This window comes from Anopheles ziemanni, chromosome X (genome assembly GCF_943734765.1).
Source record: "Anopheles ziemanni chromosome X, idAnoZiCoDA_A2_x.2, whole genome shotgun sequence".
Taxonomy (NCBI): domain Eukaryota; kingdom Metazoa; phylum Arthropoda; class Insecta; order Diptera; family Culicidae; genus Anopheles; species Anopheles ziemanni.
The window spans coordinates 14522175-14541218 of record NC_080707.1 but is presented as its reverse complement, the minus strand read 5'-3'; the positions used below and the strand labels follow the sequence as shown (position 1 = coordinate 14541218).

Below are 19044 nucleotides of genomic sequence, written 5' to 3'. Positions count from 1 at the left end.
GAATTGGGCACGGGCCAACACACAACACAACGGCGGGTACTGCAATCCGCCAGACGGCGTCGTAAGAAAGCGACCTCTCGAGCACTCGAGCGACGTCCTTCTTCGACGCACGCGCCTCTCGAGCGTAATCGCGCATCGACGATCATAGCACAACGCAGCGCATCGAGAGACGGCACCATCACCTTCAACTTCTGCACGGCGCGCACTCGAGAGACAATTAAACCTGTAGCCTCAATAATATCCGCGCTCGCGAGAAGCAATGCGTTGTGTTACGGCGCTGCCGGCTCCATATTGCGCAGCCTCCGGACCGAAGTCCAACCAGGTGAATGCGCACGCGTCATCTTGTGTCTTCGCAATAGGCGCACTTGCTCCGGACTGCTCCGGAGGAACCGGCTCGGTACATCTTTCACCGCCAACGACAACAAACATCAACACCATCGTTCGCTTTCTGCTTGCAAATCGGTTTATTTCACTTCTCTATACACGCGTCGATACTGATGGCCGGTGTGTCTCATTGGAACTCCGGAAACATCTCCTGCATCGTCTCGTATTCTCCACAGCTCTGTTGCATGTACGACTGCGGCTTCATCTACAAACAGGAAGGTGAGGGAAGAAACGAAAAGCAATCGATTAAACAGGCTTCCGGTAGGATGGTTTTAATGTTCCTACCTTAAAGTTGCGCACGTCATCCCAGCGGTAGTGCTGGTATATGGCGATACGCTGCAGCTGCAGCAGCGACCGGAGTCGCTTCTCTGGCGCTGGTTGCAGCAGCCGCTGAAGCAGATCCCGCTCGGCTGGCGGAAGTCGCTCGACGGCTTCCGGTAGTATCCAAGCGGGCTCTGGTCGCTCCGTTGAGGTAGTCGCCGATTCTTGGGCTGCTCCGTCACCGGGACGTTCCAACAAGTACCGCGACAGATTGTCAAAAGGATACTGCAAAGAAGACGGAAGTAAAGCGAGTGAGAAGCTGACCACAACACTGTCTGGAAATCATAAAGACGAAACTTTGTTCAACTATTCAAACAGGCTCAGAGTGACGCAGTATTTGTAAAAACTATGAAAGGGTATGATGCATCAAAACACTACAAAAATTAGGGTTTCTTATGGCGAATCACAACATTTATCTGACAGCCAAAAGCAGTACATACACCTTATCCAATAATGTGCGTAAATTTTTATTCTATTAATTCGTTTCGTTTAAACACGTACCTCGTTTTAGAAGGAATAATGATTTTTATAAAGAAAAAGGTGTGCAGCTTTTTCAAATGAATGGCAACGTCTAACATGATATATCAAAAACGCATTGCTCGATATCAGTTAGATGAAAGTTTTTTATCGCATTATTGTAGTCATATGCGATATATTCCAAACCAAACTCTTTGAAATAATTTGAGTAGAGAATCGGTTGCAAACAAATTAATTAACACTACAACGAACCAAAATACATTTGCTAAAAACGATCCAAATTCAACTAAATGAATCATACTACATTTCGTTGATTTTTGATCGTTTTCGAAATTTCTTATATTTCATCTTACACCATTTTTTTTAATAAAAGTTTACTATTTAAAAGCTGATACTCTATTCAAAAGGGTTAAATATTACTTTGACATATTAACTCATCATTTAAGGTATCCCGACCCTGCGCTTTCGGTATCTTTCTAATCATTTGGCCTTTTTTAAGGAAATGTATGCCGACCCCTGGTCTACATCATTGTTTATGGAAAGTTTACCACTCTAAAATTATAAAATTGAAGAGGTAATGATAAAGAATTGTATTTAAAGTGAAGCAGCAATTTAGCGTACTCTTGTTTTGAGTAACAATTTGGCCACTCCCGCCAACAAAAAACTCGTGTTTTTTACTTTACTTCATATGCTGTTAGAGCATTGAAAATTATTAGGAAAAATATTGGCCTCAAAGATGCAAGGAGGAACCGCAATCGCCGAAGTGGTCAGTCGGCGATCTCTCCGCACCTTAAACTCTTCATCAAATTGGGGCCAAAATCATGACTTGACTTGGCGCGGAAGAGCGCGGAGCGTGTTAGCAATCGCTCGAACCGTTCCATCCACAGCTCGAGCGCGATGCAGGCAGCATAGCCGTCGTCGGCGTCGTTGCAAGCCAGCATAAATCCGTTCGGTCACATAAATCCTGCCGCCTAACGAGCCGCTCCCGAGCGGGGGGCCATCGTGAGGGCAAGCCCATGGCAAGCGCTGACCTTTGGCGGCGGGCTGCTGCAGCAAGAGCGAACGGCAACGAAGTGCAACACACCACCGACGCTCTTCAGGGGGAACGAATGCACTTGAACGAGAATTATGAAACGGTACAAACACACATCGAACACGACACGTCTCCATGAGCGTACGTCACGCGGTGCGACAGGGAGTGGAAGGGTGCATCATGTGGCGAGGCGGTGGGGAAGGAGGAGGGAAGCGAAACGAATGCCCTAACACCCGGGTTCGATGGATTCGTCCTCCCCGGGAGGCCACGGTATCAGCCACTTACGCGAGCTGCTGGCGGGCGCGAGTTCATTGAGCAGCAGTTTAACAAAGCCTTCATTGAGCATCGGGAAATCTCATCTCTGTAGGGGGAAGCTGGGGCGCTACGGACCGGAGGGGGCCAACATGCACTCGCATTTGCTCGTGTCTCTTGCCATGTCGGACACAATAATGCATAATTAACTAACTAAAGCTCGTTCGTTTGTGTGTTTTGTCAACTTTTGAAGTTTACAACTTACAGTGACCGACGTGATTAAGTGGTCACCTCGACGATTGTGATTATTTTTCGCATATTGTTGATATCGCATATGACACTAACGAATCAGACAGAAAACAAACAGTTTAACATTTAATGAAAAAAGATAAAAGTATGTATCGACAAATATAGTGACAAGATGAAATGACTTCTTTAGTTTTTCTAAAGTAAACAAAACGATAAATTATAATAAACGTGTTTTTAACTTTAATGTGTCCTCCAATGACTTTCAGAATCTGCTGAATGCGCTTTCGTGCACTGTAAACCAGTTTTTTTAAAAGTGTGTACGATCAAATTCTTCCCAGGTCCCTTTAAAGTTCACAACAAATTTGTCCATACGCTTTGCAATCTATTTTGTATAATAGGCTTTACTATAGTTTGTCTGAATTACTTCTAAAAATATTTGATCCACGGTTGAAGTTATTCATGTGGTTTAAAAAAGATGTCTGTGTTTTTCGTTGGCTAATGAACAACAAGAATATGTTGGTATACAGTGCGCTGCAAAACCACTGGTACTTGGTTATTGAACACATTGAAAAACACAAGTATTGCCATCTAACTGATCCCCAAATTCATCCAATAAAATTACGAAAAATACTAAAAGTAATTTGCAAACATTTAAAACCATAAAAAGAGAAAATGATACAAAAAATAGTCCCATTAGAAAGTAAAATGAATACTCAAGTCTCTCCTCCCCCTGTTTGGGTTAACATGCTTAATCATTTGCTGCAAAGTGTGAGTTATAAAATAAAACCTTGTTAAGGTTTGCTTTAGTAACCATTGGATGTTTCAACAGTGGTTTTGATTTTGATTTCGTGATAAAAGAAATGCTGTTACAATTTCAATAAAAACTGACATTTAGAAGGTGCGTATTGCTTCGACTTCCCCTATATTCGGGAGGTGCCGCAACTTTTGCTCCAAAGTTGAACGAAACTTCTGCTGCTCGATGAGGGCCCGGCCCTGACGCCCTGGCTAATCTAATATATATGCATCTGTATTCACATGCAGACAGAACGGGGCCAAAGTCGAAGGGAGCGACGAGTGTTGAACCGCCAGCTGATGAGCGCCGATTTGATGCCGGTTTTGCATGATTCATCCGGGGCAAAGATTTCGATCGGGGTGCGAAGAGGATGGTGATTAATTTCCCGCTCGGGCGGGTCGGGGGGCTGGGAATGATCAACCGATCGATCAATGAGCACTCTTGTGCAGGGCGAGATGTGGATAGGAGATGATGATGGTGCAGCGATGCTGATGAGTGGAAAATCACATGCAAGACCCGGATCGGTGATGGGAAATCGCCGTAATTGTGGCCGTTTGCGTTCTCCCCTTTTCATCTTTAAAAGCCTTTTCTTGACCCTATCCACCAACCCAACCCCCCCCCCCCCCCCCCCTCCCGAAGCCCACACCTACCTCTCGGCGGAACGGTTCCGAAGAGTACCGCTTGGCCAAGGTCACCCGGGTTTCCGAACGGGGGGAGCGGGGGCTCTCGGTGGGTAATTACAGCTGCCAGCTTCCGGAAGCGACGTGCTTCGGTACGTGCGTGCGTGTCCGTCACGAGAGAAGGTCATAGACGAGTGGCAAAGAAGACGCGCGATCTCGAACCTCGGCTTACATTCTTGACCGACGGAGAGCGAAACGGAGAAAAAGAGGAGGGTTTGCACGGGGCCAAGCGGCATACGGCAGGAACTGCCACACACAACAACCAGCCCTAAACGCACCCGCTCCGGATCCTCTTTCGGGGGACTGGGGTTGGTCACTGACCAGACACACATCCCCCGTTGCCACGCTAGCCACTCTCCACCCCCAGCATCGCAGGCATCAAACGAAAACGAGCGCCGAAGAATGCACATATAGGCACTAGACACCGGCATCGCCCGGCCGGGGCCCGTACTCCAACGACGCAAAATAATTCAATAACGACCGGAAATTTTTATTATTATTAAATTCAATTCCGTGTCCGTGTGTGCCTTTTCTCTCCTACCCCCTTCCACACACACACACGGGTAGACACGGAGCGCTGTACGGCCCCGCATCGTTCGTCAATTGCCGTTCGACGCCGTGGCTACATCCGGGCCAACGGCGGACACTGGCGGTGCAGTTCCGCCGAGTTCCAGGCCATCCTGGGCTTGGATTTCGTCGGCGGGGCAACTCTCGGGCAGCAGCAGCGACAAGCGCCATCCAAGTCCCGGTGATAAAATGCCATCATCAATTAGCTCAAATGAGGTCTATGCCAGGGAATTGACGATGCAGGCACTGGTCAGCTCGTGATCTGGAACGATACTGGTACTCTAATTCCTCACCGGGTGAATTGGTCGTTGTTCCTCCTCAAAAATCACTAGATGGAGGTGTAGATTTCATTAGGCGTTAAATACTAGCTAGTTTCAAAAGCACAAAGCAAATAGATCTCACATTACTCACCCGGGAGTAGTCTCTTCCAGGAGTTCCGGATACACAAACGGAATTTGGTCGCAACAACGCAAACCCCCGATGAATTCGGGTGGAACTTGAGCATTGTATAGATACAAATAATCTAAGCAATAGCTTGAGTTAGGTTTGGTTGGAAAATTCCTTCAGAGCCGAAGGTGCCCAGCTCGGTCAGACCGAGCTATGGCGAACGGCGGCTTCTTGGCGGCTTGCGTAACACCGCCTCATCTTAGGATAGCCCTCCTGCGCCAACCAAATGCAATCGGAGGAGGGAGGAAGGAATAATTATTTACCCATCAGCGGGGACGACAATGACAAGAAAGGAGGCAAGAAAGAATTAAATAAAACAACCCCTCAGAAGCCCATGATGTGCCCGTAATAATCACCATTGACACGTGTTTGACCACCGCGTGAGCCACGACCATTCGATATTTCACGATTTGCGCCCTTTTTTCGATCGCGCGCGCGCGCTCGCGCTCGTTTTTCCTAACAGTGTGAAGACCTTCGGACTTCTAATGCAGCTGGGAGGAGGGGCGGTGCATCGGCCCTGGGCGGGGAAGCAAGATACGGCGGTACGCAATCGAACAAATTATTTGAGATGGAAAAGAGGGAAAAGAGAAAAAAAAAACATTACAAACGAGCCACACAATCCCACACAACCAGCGCGAGCTAATCGTGCGGTGGTGGGCAACCTCCCGTTTAACCTCTTCCACCGAGCGACACACAGGCGGCGGTTCGCGTACCGCAGCATGAAGCTAATAATGCAACAATATTAGCCCGCGATCCGAAGGCCTGCCAGAGATCGAAGATAAAGACGAGCTCACGAGCGGCACGCGTGTGTGTGTGTGTGTGTGTGTGTGTGTGTGTGTATGGTTGTTGCTTGCGTGCTGCTCGCATCTTCAGCAGCAGCATCTTGTCCGATCTCGTCCGTGCTCGGTCGACCTTCGGTGGCGATTTCGGTTGCGTTGCTGTGCGCCTTCGCTACCCGAAGAGAAACCCGGAATGCCACCGATAAGGCCAATCTAACAATAATAAGGCGCGGTTGTCTCAACAATCTATTCCCGGACACCTTCCCTTATTTGACGACCAAACACCCACGCTGGACAACGGCTCGTCATTCGGTGGACAAATGTTGGTTGTTTGCTTGTTTGATGGGTGGGAAAATTCCATCGAGCGTTTGCGCACGGTAAATACTCCTGGCGCTCAATTTAATCCCGATGGAGATTGCCGGTCACTGATCGGTCGGTTGAGTGGGAAAAAAACATCACTCCCTCTCGGTTGGGAAATGTTCATCCGGCGATAGTTTTCCTTCAAATCAACACATTTCCCATCCTTGAAAGCCTTATCGAGATCCAACGTTTCCCTATCGCAAGAAGAAAAAAAAGGAGGTTAGGTTAGAAAACGCACACCGAGACCAAAATCAAGGAAGTGAGGGTGCCATCAACCCGGACGGAACCTAGACAAAGCAGGCTGGCTCTCCCTAGGTAGTGAGATTCCATTGTCACAAATTGCCCCGGAAAGGACGACGCAACTGCGGGTAGCTTAAGTGCGTACGGAACAAACTCGCTGGAGTTTTCACTTTTCACACCCGCCTGAAACCATTGAACCCACATCCAGCATTTCGAACGCCGCCCGGAACACACACACATCACAGAACACTCCTAATTCATTCGGTTTAGTCCTTTGCCCTTCTCACCGCGAAGCCCATTCACGAAAGCTGCACTCGGCGCTAATTTGGTCTGCACCGCACCGACCGGTACCGAAAACCCCGCCGACCCGCTGCACACTTCTGTACGCGCGCAACCGCTAGCCGTCTCGCTCGCGGCCCGTCCCGATCGGGCGGAGAAAAGGTATAAATACGGTGGTGGCCAGCTGGCTGGAACTCAATACGTCCGCGAGCGATCGAGCCGAAAAGAGCTGCAAAACCGCGGAGAGCCACCAGCGAAAACCCAGACAGTGAAAAAAGTTAATACAAGGTAAGCAATAGATGGTAGCAGCATCCCGCGTGATAGCATTCCCGATTGTTTCCAGGAGTTGGTGCGCAACTCCAGCACTCCACGTCCAGCAACCACACCACCAAACGGCCAGGCTCGATCAACGATCAACCACAAAACAGTGTTCATGGTGTGTGCATTGTGTTTGCGTGTGTCGAAAAATGCCAATAGAACCTCCACACTGTTTGTCGCCGAGAGTCGCGATTCCCGTCCGCCTTCCGGGCAGAGAAGAGATTTGTTCCACTTTTTTTTTTATCAATTAGGATCTGTCCATCTGTGTCGGTTGGCTTTTGTCCCGTTTCAATCAAATGTGTCCCAGGAATGCCGTACTCGAACGCCTTTATAGAAAGTTCATTCCTACCGTGTGCTTAGTATTTTGTACGGCGTGTGTTAAAAATTAAACTAAACGTTTGATAATTCGCAAATTTGCTTGTGTGCGTGTGTGTGTGTGTGGCTTTAAGCGCCAGCGAAGAAATAATACGGTTTCATTTCACGTTTTAATTGAAGCAAAACGTCCCGAATGGTTCATTGCAATTATCACTCTCCCATTGTCACGGGATCTTTTTTGACATTTCTCCGGTTCAAGTTACATCTAAACATCCATTGTTTTCCCATCTGCTATTGCAGCCTTTGCTCAAACATGAAGATGTTACAGTTATTACTCGCGACGCTGGTGGTAATAGAAACCTGTCGGGCAAAACCGATGCCGCAGGAAGGGCCCGTTATGGAGCTCGGCACTATGAGGCCATCGTTGCCAGCCGGAACGGGTCTGATGCTGGACGTGACCGCTGCCGAGCCGGAGTCGGCCAACACGACGGATTCGGAGTCGGATGTTTCGCGCGACACCGAAGAACAGGCTCAGGAACAGGCGGCCCCGCAGGAGGAGGAGGAGGAAGACGATAGTGAGAGCAACGCCACCACGGTGGCTCCTGCACTGGAAAATGCAACTGCAGCCGTGACCGTTGGCCTTGCTGTGGAAAACCCCACCACTACCACCGTAGCCCCTGCTTCGGAGAGCCCCGCGAGCAGCGCTGCGCCTGCCTTGGAAGCCTCATCCACCGCCGCTGCTCCAGTGGTAGAGAGCACCTCTACCCCGGCCGCCCCTGCCCTGGATAATCCCACCACGACCGCTGCCCCGGCCTTGGAAAACCCTACCACCACGGCTGCCCTTGCAGTTGAGAATCCCGTAACCACCGTTGCTCCTGCTGCAGATAGCCCCGTTACCACCGCCGTGCCCCTCGTGGAAAATCCCACTACCACCGCGGCTCCTGCTGTTGAGAGCCCCGCCGTCACCACCGCCGCTGCCCCCGCTGTGGAAAGCCCGGCCACCACCGCTGCCCCTGCTGTTGCTGTTGAAACATCCTCTTCGGCCGCGGTACAAGCTGTGGATAACGCCACCACCACCACCTCCGCCGCCCCCGCCCCGGAAAGCACGACCAGCGTGGAAACCTCCCCCAACAGTGCCGCCCCAGCCGTGGAAAACGTCACGCCCGTTTCATCCACCCCGGAACCGGTAGCAGCCGACGGTGCGTCCAACCGGGTGGAGAGCCAATAGTTCGTTGGACGAAGGCGTATCATTTTGGGAGTGGCTAGAAACGACCCACTTAAATCTGTGCGAACCGCGAGCTTCTGCACGCGGCTCGGTGTAACGAACGAACTCCGATAGGCGAAGATCTTTTATCGGTTTAACAGACGGACTGACCGGAAAGCCGGTATCTCTCCCCCCCTCCTCCCCCTGTTTTCGAATACACCCAGAATGGTTTCCAATAAATGTTTTCGTTCCGAGATATTCCGGCGAACGGCATAACAGCGGCCAGCCTTGTTTTTCGTTCCTACCACTAACATCGTCGGTTACCAAGCTTTTTCCAGTTTGGGATGGTATTACAATCAGTTTCGCAACTTTTCAGTGGATGGACCAGTAGCATTTAAGACGAATATTTCCTAAAAAACGGTGCGAAATAAAGTTCGGCTTTAATATTGATAGACCACATAAATACGGCCAGATAACTTGTGAAACTGTTTGTAAAACTTACAAACATCTGTCAGAACAAATGCTGTGGCAAGGGAACGTTGCAAAAATTTTAAATCACCCGAACGACCTGGTGTTAAATATGGAAATTATAAAGTTCAATATAGGCAAAATATAGGATTAGGTTATTTTTGGAGTTTATTCTCCAACGTCCAGTGGAAACACAGCTTACCTGCCCGGTGAACATCCGGCACGCCAGTACGCCCAGCGCCCACCAGTCGACCGCATGCCCGTACGGTTCACCGCGTATTATTTCCGGCGCTGGTTTGCCACCAGGGGAGGAGGGGGGGGATCAGTAAACAGGATGCGACCCGTCCGTCGCCAAATGTGCCGCAATAGTGGGAGGGTTGGGGTAAAACGAAAGAAACAAACATAATGAAAAGAATTAGAAATCAACAAGTACTGGCAGTTACTTACCTGAAAACAGAAAAGTCGTCAGGCCAGAGTAGTAACTGATCCGCACCGACGGGATAATACGGAGTGAGAATAGAACGGTGCACCATCCACCCACCGATGTCGGGCAAAGTCCCCACCAAGGTGGGAGGTGAATGTTCGGAACATTTACTACCGACGTGCCACACGAGAAAGTCAAGGACCGGACGGGGACTATTCGGCAGGGTTTCATTAAACCTACACAGGCGGGAATCGTTTTCAGTTTCGCATATTTCTCTTTTCTTTGTTTCCTGTATATCAGTTTGCTTGCATGGAGTTGCAAGCGATGATCCGGTTTCTTTAGGTGCATATCATATTTCCACCCGTTCACAGTCTTCTTAGCCCTAGTGGATCGCATGTTTAAACTGTGGTTAGAAACAATCCCCACCACCGCTGTGTAAGCTAACCTATTGCTTTGTTATCCAATTGTTTGACTGACCAACAATACAAAAACCAAATAAGATGTTCCGCAATTTCCGATAAAAGCAAATCATCACTATATCACTTGTCTGTAGCAATAAAAACTAAATGGTAAAGTCAATCTGAATATTCAACAGCGTGCCCTAGGCTAAAGCAATAAACATAAATTCAAATAACAAACAAAAAAACATGTGGAACATTTCATGTGTCTACAAGCCTCGAATTGAATGCTTTCATGATGCTAGTAACATTAGATGTATTGGAATCAACGTAAGCCCTACGGATGGCTGTTTTTCTTTTCCACAGATGCACACTGAATCAAACCGCTTATCCTTTTCAGAAGCTTGCTTATTGTCTAGTGATGGTTTATGCGTAGAATAAATTGGAACTAGATGTGCTGTGGTCTCGTTTGCATTCACATACACTTTTTCCGTAATGTTGTAACTCGTCTCCCTAGTTTATAGTTAGTCGATGAAACCCGCTGACTTTTAATAAGTGAACCATAACAAATTTGTAAGATCTCCATCGTCCGGAAAGAAACTAATATAACACGGCACATTTCCAAGTGTTTGCACGGTGCGATCTTTTTCATTCCTTTCAAACGCGTAACTATTCTATATACACAGCCCACAAACACACTGGATGAGTTGCACTAATAATCCGCGTTTGGCGCGCAGAACGTTCCATTGGTTAACGCATACTCCCACGACATCTGTTTACTATGACCATTTGTCGTAAAACGGTGCCTCAAGGATAACCAAAATCCTAACACTCCCAATCTACGTGGTGCGCCCTTTGCAGTGACTTGAAGCAACAACGCGTGGCATTGGAGAAAGAAAACGTGACGTCGGGTTTAAGGTTTCCAGTTTCATCATCATGTGTTGAGGCATCACTTTTATTTCCTTTGTCAACGATTATTTCTATTAAGGGGGCCGTCTTCACATTGAGGACCTTTCGCAATTCAACTCACTTCCGATGGGCAGAGCAAAGGGGCTGCTCACCTGTACCCTCCCTCCTCATTGCCTACAGAATGTGCAGTACTACTTACGAACTATTTACATCATTACTTTTTTTTACAGATAGTGTGGATACAGCCTGCCCGACGACGATAAAGTAGTCGGGTACGTTTGTTACTTCAATGTTATACAGCTCTTGGTTAATTCGACCGGAAAACGTATTTCCTTTATGTTTTATGATCTTTTCTGCGTATACTAACACCCAAGCAAACTATTAACAGTAAATTCACCGAGATTGAAACAATTAAAACTAAAAAAAAAACATCTAAAGCTAATTTGATTGATATAAGATGCTTTGCTTAAAAAAGCAGACGTAGTACAACGTAAAAATGGGGCATTGTGTTGCGTCGTGATCCATTAAGCCGTAGCGTTTGGGATTTGGAGTTGGGGCATTCGTTTGCTTTCGAAAGCATTCCCGGCTCTTCCCCATATGGAGGGGGTGGGGAGCCTTTAGCTTCGGGTTTCACATCCTTGTTTCCTTAAATTTCTACAGATACGGGGCATCTTGTTACTGTATGGTTAATATGTTTTTTTTTTTTATGTATGCTTGCAGGTGGGACGACATGAAGCCGAATAATGCTGCTGCCGAACACGGCCAACATATACAGATACACTTACTAGAACTAAAATAATGCCTAATGGGACTAAATTTGCCTTGGCCTGACTGTGAGTTCGTTTTTTTATGTTGTTTTTTTTGTGTTTTTTGTTTTCTTTTGTTTTCAACACTAAAGCTACCAATATTGTAAACCCGGGGCAGTACCCACTGATTTGTGAGAAAGAGTGTGTTTAGCGTTCACCCTCTGTTCATCATCGCGCTTTACTAATCTTTTTTCATCTCACCCTTTCCCTTCTTTTCGGTTCACGTTTAACGCTGCACCTTCAAGGGCTGGATGAAGTGATTGAAAAAATCTTTGGATAAACATTTAACATCTAGTCTCACCTATGGTTCGTGTTGGTTGTTGTAAAGTTGTGGTTTCTACTTAGTATTCCTAGACAAAGCCTTCGTACTTAAGTGTGCTTAAGATAAAACCGTAATGTAAGGCCGACAAAAGCAGTAACGAAAAAGTGAGTCGCTTGATTGAGTCCGCTTGCTAAACGTATCAGTATTATGGTTTTGTTTTGCTCAGAAATAAAAAAAGAAAATCTGCCAGCTGAGTAAGACAGTCGGCAGGCGGACACGAACAACTAGCTCTCCCACGGGGCAGTCCTGCCATTTGTGTTGTAACAGTTATGTTCGACAATGTATCACTTTCTGAATCACTTTACATAGCGCCGTTCAAGAAGTTCGCTATGTGTGGCTAGCGCTATGCTATGGTTGTTGTCGAAGTTTGTGGTACATGCAGCGTCTAGCAAAGCAACGCCAAGGCCGTAGCTACGCTTAGCCTCTGCTTCGGAACGTCGAACGCACGGATAGCGTTTGCGACGGTGGCGCGATCGGAAGGCCCGCGAGCGATCGTTCGATGGAGACAGTTCGAGGGACGAATCGCCGCCGCCGGACGAGAGAGCGTCGGCGTGTTAGTCACAACGAGAGCGTTTCCTTTATCAACTTCTTCATGGTGCTGCTAACGGACGTCGCGGTCGGACCGGCGGTGCTGAATTTGAACTGAAACAGGTACGGCTGCACGTCCGGGTAGCTCGTGTCGAACACCATATCCAGCTCGGCCTGGTTCGGTATCTTTGGCACGTAGTCGTGCCGGTTCATGATCTCGGTGATGCAGAAGATCTTGTCGGTGAGCATGTCGCTGACGCGCTCCCGGCACACCAGCCGATCGTCCTCGTTCGTGAGCGTCATCAGCTCGAGCCGTATCGTCCACACCTCCCACGGGATGCAGTCGGTCTGGAACGGCCAGCGCGTTTTCTTGCGCTGGAAAAACTCCAGGCTGATCTGGCCGGTGCCGCCGCTGTCGTTGCTGCGCAGCTGCCGGCTGAAGTTGCCGATCTCGTGCCGCAGCTTCTGCTCGAGCAGCGGCGACATGCAGCAAACGTACGTAAAGTCGATGAAGTCGCAGTCCACATCCCGGTAGCCGATCGTACCGATCGAGTACATCGCCTCGCCGGTGTACATAAACTTGCCCAAGCTGCGGTGGAACAGGATCGTGTGGAAGATGCTCGACACCGCCTCATCCACCTGGCGACCCTCCATGCGCAGGTCGAACGTCTGCGAGCGCGCGTTCATGGTGCAATCGTGGCCCAATGCCTTCCGTCAATCACCACCAGGTCGATTTAGCAAAATGCGAAATCAACTCAAAAATTATCTTTACCTTGATTTTTGCAACAAGTTCCAAGAAATGCTAGGCAATAGCTTTTAAACCAAAATGCTTGCCTTTGTCGACATTCGAACATGCCGTTCAAACACAAAAAAACAACTCTGCGAATTCGTTGCAGCACCTTATCTACACGACGAAATGAAGACGATTCGATTTAAAGACGTTCGAAAACGTCGTTCAACAGTGCACCAAGCAATCGGAACGTCGAAATTAATTATTGAATGACAACCGGCTCGGGGTATTTGCCGGTTCGCTAGCGGTACACAACACAAGAAAACGACGGATTGTAGAACTTTGTGCACCGACGTTGGTGGTGGTGGTGGTGGTGGTGGTGGTGATAATAGCAAAAATGCCTAAGCCTATGACGATAGCCTTATGCCGTCGTATTTTTGGGGGAGCCTCCTTTACCCATGTACTGTACAGTGCCGCAGAGCGTCGAAGTGCGGCTGCCGATGCGAAGCCACTTGCTCAGCCCAAAGTCGATCAGCTTGATGTGATAGTCGTCGTCGAGCAGTATATTTTCCGGCTTTAGGTCGCGGTAGATAATACCAGCGTTGTGGAGAAAATCTACGATAAATTAGGTGTGTTTAGAAACTGTATATTAGTCTCCTTACCACCTCTGTGAATGGCAAAGCACGCCTCTTACCGATCGCTAGCGCCAACTCTGCTACATACAGCCGACTGAGCTCGGAACAAAATATTTTCAGCCGCTGAAATAACTCTCCATTGCCGTAATAATTGGAAACTGTAAGCAAAAATCAAAGGAAAAACAAAGTTAAGTGTTGCAATCGTAACTTATTTTTGTTTCTCTTTTTCTCTCCTTTGATTTTGTCCTGAAGAAGTTCTGACATATCATGAGTATAAAACTTTATGAAGAGGCAAATATGGATATGATGATTGATTTTGTCCTGAAGAAGTTCTGACATATCACGGGTATAAAATTTTATGAAGAGGCAAATATGAATATGGACTTTGTAAGATTACTCTAAGACTTAAAGTATAAGCAGTATCTGTATCTGTTTCAATTTTTTATATGTGTACGCCATTTTTGAACGATACAAGTAATTATCAAAATGTATATTCATATTGCCTAAAAAAACAATACAAAATGAGATTTTCATACACATTTTCCAGCTAGCACATTCTATTCCGAAAAAGTTATTTTAAAGTTTTGAAAAGATGCCATTTAATAACATCATAATAAACTTTTTTTGTTGAGAGTCACACCTGTTGCAAAAACATAATGTTTGTTTAAAGACATTTGCAACAAGATTCAAAACCTATAATTTGGTAGCTTTTCGATCTAATATCAAGAAGCAGTAAGGGTGGAAACAGATTGCTCGTGAATCGAATTAGTTTATAGTTAATCCAGATTAATCGGAAGTTATTTTAAAGCTTTAAAAAGGTGTTATTTACAAAATCATACTTAGGTCTTTTGGTTGTGTGTAGCACGTTTGTTTGAACATGTTTCGAAATAGATGATTTGACAGTTTTCCGATCTAATATGGAAAAGCAATAGGGATAGAAAAAGATTGCTCATGAATCGAGCTCCACCCGACTTACGTAGAAAAATGTGCGTTCGACTTTGCCAGAAATCAACGCAGCGCACAATGAAAGGATGATGACCGCAGATCGTCTGTATGTTCACCTCATCTACGAGCTGTTGTACCGCGTCGGAGAAAACAATCTAAAACCAAAAAAAAACGTCTTAACAATCGCTTACACAAAACGAGCTGAATAAAATCATGTGCTACATACATCCGACTTGCGATACACCTTTAGTGCATACTGCGACGGACGGGTGGTCTGCTCCGCGGCCGCACTTTCGCAAACTTGAAACACACGCCCGAACGCACCGTTCGCCACGTGCACGCGGTTTCCGTAGCGACGGTCACGCCGTTCGTCCACCGGAAAGGCGGGTAGAAAGAGCTGTTCCGTCTGTCGTACCGGCCAGCTGGTTTTAAGAAGCTGCGTTTCACTGACCAGCGTCTTCTGGTGCCAGCTGAAAGTAAAACGACACCAGACAGACGCGTTAACAAGAAACACAAATAGCAAAAGGAGAAAAGTTCGGAGGATCCAGCGTACCGGCGACGGGAAATACGTGCCAATGGGCGCACCCGGTACGGGGCCCTTCGACGGGAGCGTTCTCCTCGCTCGCTGCACGTTCGGTTGGACGGTGTGACCTCACCGGCAGCGTGCAGTGCATTGGCCAGAACCGGTACGGTGCGTCGAAGCCACTCGGTGCGAGCAAGACGGGCTACTGCCTCATGGTACCGCAACCGGAGCCAACTCACGTGCGCGTCGTCAGCTGATGGGGGCAGCTAAAAGGTGAACAACATTGACATGTTAAGCCGATTGTAAACCATTAAAATAAACCAACCCTCAGCAGCATCCCCGTGAAATTGAGCAATAAAATGAAAAGCAGAGGGAACATTAACACCGTACCTGGAACGTCACAGCCTTTCTCTTTGCCGTCTGCCCTGCCTGGTCGGGGTGTTGTTCCGATGCCGATACCGTATCCCTCCCTGTGTGGTCGGCTCTATCGCATTCCGAGGTCCGGTTCGTACCGTGCGACTCCGGTGGTGCTGGTGTTACAGTGTCGTCGTTGCGGTCGCAGCTTGTCGCAGGCCCCGTTGACCGGATGCCCACGTTGCCCATACAGGCCCGACCGTCGCTACTTCCCTAGCTGGGGTGGTCCGCCTGGGCTGGAGGAGAAAGCACTCGCACCTGCTTTATCTCATTGACCGATAGGGATAATCCTGATGGTTTCCTGTACGGTGGTATAATTGACGGATTGATTGTGAAATTCGTAACACTCAATGCCAAACGGCAGATAAAGGAAGTTTGATTGTAGTGCTAGGGTTGTTGAAGCTTTCTTTCCATTTATCCCTCTCATCTAAGCCATCTTTGTTTCATTGAAAGCATTTCATTCGCAAATAAAGTGCTGACCCGAGAAAGTATAATGTTTATATTCCCATTCGCCTACTGTTTGTTTGTCAGCCGATTTTTACAACCCAAAAAAAAAAGTCATCAACTAGCTCGAGCGCACCAACACACATTTCACAGCGTATTTTGCAAAACGTTACCCCCGGGGAGGTGCTAACCTACACACGTACGGGGCTACAACGCCATCAGACACGGTACTGTGACGGATTTCTTCTTAAATGGGTAGTTTTGCAACATTATCAGCCTTAAATGCTGATGCAAGCCTATGGCTGAAACATGCTGCCGATAACGGGTAGTTATTTCAATCACAAGCCATAAAACATTAACATTTACTGGCCGTTTATGAGACAGGCACCTTTCCCTTTACTGTCATAATCACACTGTGCGAGAAAAAGCTTACTGGCAAATCCCATGTCAATGTATGGAAAAGTTTATCATTTCACGTGAATTTAACGCGTTTTACAACAGCATGGTGCGGTTAGGATATTTCGCTCGGTATTCTAGGACTTAGTAAGAGCATTTTTTTAAACATTACGGATAACGTCTCGAGATATCTATTGTGTACCACGCACGAGCTCACACACACCTACAAGCACACACACAACGTGCGCGCCTAGGCGAAGGAACAGAAAGCAGCACCGAAAGTACACTGTCACTGTCGATCGTAACAACAATATCTAACCCCTGAAACCAATCTGCGATGAGGCGGAGAACACAAAAAAGGTGAAGGTTATCGCAACTCACCAAGGATTCACGGCACGAGCCAACCGCACCTTTGTCCGTTTTGGCTGATTTAAGTCGTATTTATACTGTTTACCATTCAGCATCGAACAGCATTACCCTACCAAACTACGGGAAACGGTCTGTGACACCTGGATCAAAATAGATATGGGCAGCGTGTTGTTTTTTTTCTCCTTATTTCCTTTTCTAGCGCGCTTTGTTATTCGCCGTTAATCTCATCGTTTTCTGCATTTGATTGATGGCACATTTAATCGGCTACCTTTTAAAAACGACACCACACCACGATGCACTTTCAACGCACGGTCCGTCAGACCTATCCGGACAGGTGGCCGCGGGTATTCTCGGTGGTCCTTCCTGGGCTAGCGCTGCCTTTATGTTATTACACGCGACCACATACCCGTCTGACAACCAACCAGCTCTAGGCTATAGGCCACACAGTCCGAAACGGCTGTCGGATAGTCGGGTACGAAACTACTCGATTACCTGACCAGCGCGCCTGCCGAAACTGCTCGAACACTGCCCGAACGCGTACGGGCCCCGCTTTTCATGTCACTGACACACGAGCTCTAGTTCCCTACGCACATCACGTGGAAACAGACACATGCTCAATGCAAAGCCCACCAGCTTCCGGGCAACAATGCAAAACATTGAAACACTCAAACATCCTGCACCGAGCAATGATCACCGTTTTCTGGTAGCTTTTACTGCTATATTTTCTTTCTTGAATATTACGTATACTTTCAACAACTCTTCTAAAAGCTACACACCGTCTACATGAGCAAATCATCGGAATTGACCTCGCAAATTTCTTCGTCGGCGGTATGATTTTCTACTTTGTCCTTGAGACACCAGTGTTGCTTTTCTCGCGCACGAAATACAAAATCATGCCACCAAAAAATATATCTACGTCGCCAATATGCATATTGGCACGGACTAAAACAAAATTATGCCGACGTGTGAACGGTGTACGTAAATTTTGTTAAACAGAAAAAGCCCTCTTCACCATGTGGTCTACCAACTATTAACAATCGCGAAACTTACCATATCATAATTAACATAAAATAACTAGGCATAACATACATAGGTAACTGTGTAAATCAAACATCTGCATAATAGTATGTTGTAAGTTATGAAAAGTTTATAAGAATTAGAACATCATGATTTGAGTCCTCTCGAGCATTAAATACCTTCATAGCACATAGCGTGCAAATTTGACATCGACGAGCATTCATGAATCTTGCAATATTCAATTCTTTAGACATTGACGATTTAGCAAATTTTTATTAATCTTTCCGATTCTCTAAAGATTCATGAATCTGTCAAGCTGTTTGTTTGTTGAGCTTTTAATTCGAAATTAATATTGGGTATAACTTTAAGAAACGATGGAAACAAAGTAAAAATGAGTAAAGAACCTTCACCATACATCAATGTTCAATGTATAATTTTTATTTCTTATCAGAAATACTGCATAAGTATATGAGCCACTCCGTGAGTATATATTATCTATTTTACATATTTCTACTTGGCACGTGTTTATTCTGTTGTTGTGCAATTCAATAGGAAGAAACTACAAACCTGGTGTAACAAAAATCATTGAACATTTAATTATTCGGAAAACTACATTGAAAAGAATGAGTAGTTTTAAAGCAACCTTTTTGATTAAATTTTACAATGATAACTCGATGGGCATTATTTAAGCCGTTACAGACGCAGTGGAGCTGTGGCCGTTACCAAATCTGCACTACCTTCGAATTCTCGTATTATCACAGCAAAACAAACTAAAACAGCATATTACGAAATATGCATTAAGCAAAACGAACTCTTTTAGCTGCTTAGAAATGTTTGCGAATTCTAATTTTGTCGTAAAGGACAGTTAGATATTTTCCTTTTTTTCCCCAAATAGGATGCCAATATTTGGTGTTATTGATTCTGTTGGATTAAACGTTGGATAAATGTTTGACATATCGCCATCTAGACCGCAAGTTGCCGATAGCAAGTCTTGCTAAACTATTCACCAATAGCGAAC

At 46.6% G+C, this 19044-nt stretch overlaps 2 protein-coding genes across 2 annotated transcripts; both read right to left on the bottom strand.

Annotated features, from left to right (window-relative positions):
* Positions 1-511: 511 nt before the first annotated feature.
* On the bottom strand, positions 512-17422 carry LOC131291127 (uncharacterized). Its single transcript, XM_058320319.1, has 11 exons — positions 17278-17422; positions 15777-16101; positions 15417-15652; positions 15090-15333; positions 14895-15018; positions 13978-14076; positions 13740-13898; positions 9369-9457; positions 8161-8841; positions 670-930; positions 512-589 (listed from the first exon to the last, which is right to left on the bottom strand). Exons 2-11 carry the CDS (start codon positions 15987-15989, stop codon positions 512-514), a joined length of 2184 nt encoding a protein of 727 aa, XP_058176302.1. The 5' UTR covers positions 15990-16101; positions 17278-17422.
* Positions 11276-13362, bottom strand: LOC131291384 (autophagy-related protein 101). The gene has a single exon (XM_058320585.1). The coding sequence runs from the start codon at positions 13238-13240 to the stop codon at positions 12584-12586; it is 657 nt and encodes a 218-aa protein (XP_058176568.1). The 5' UTR covers positions 13241-13362; the 3' UTR covers positions 11276-12583.
* Positions 17423-19044: the final 1622 nt, after the last annotated feature.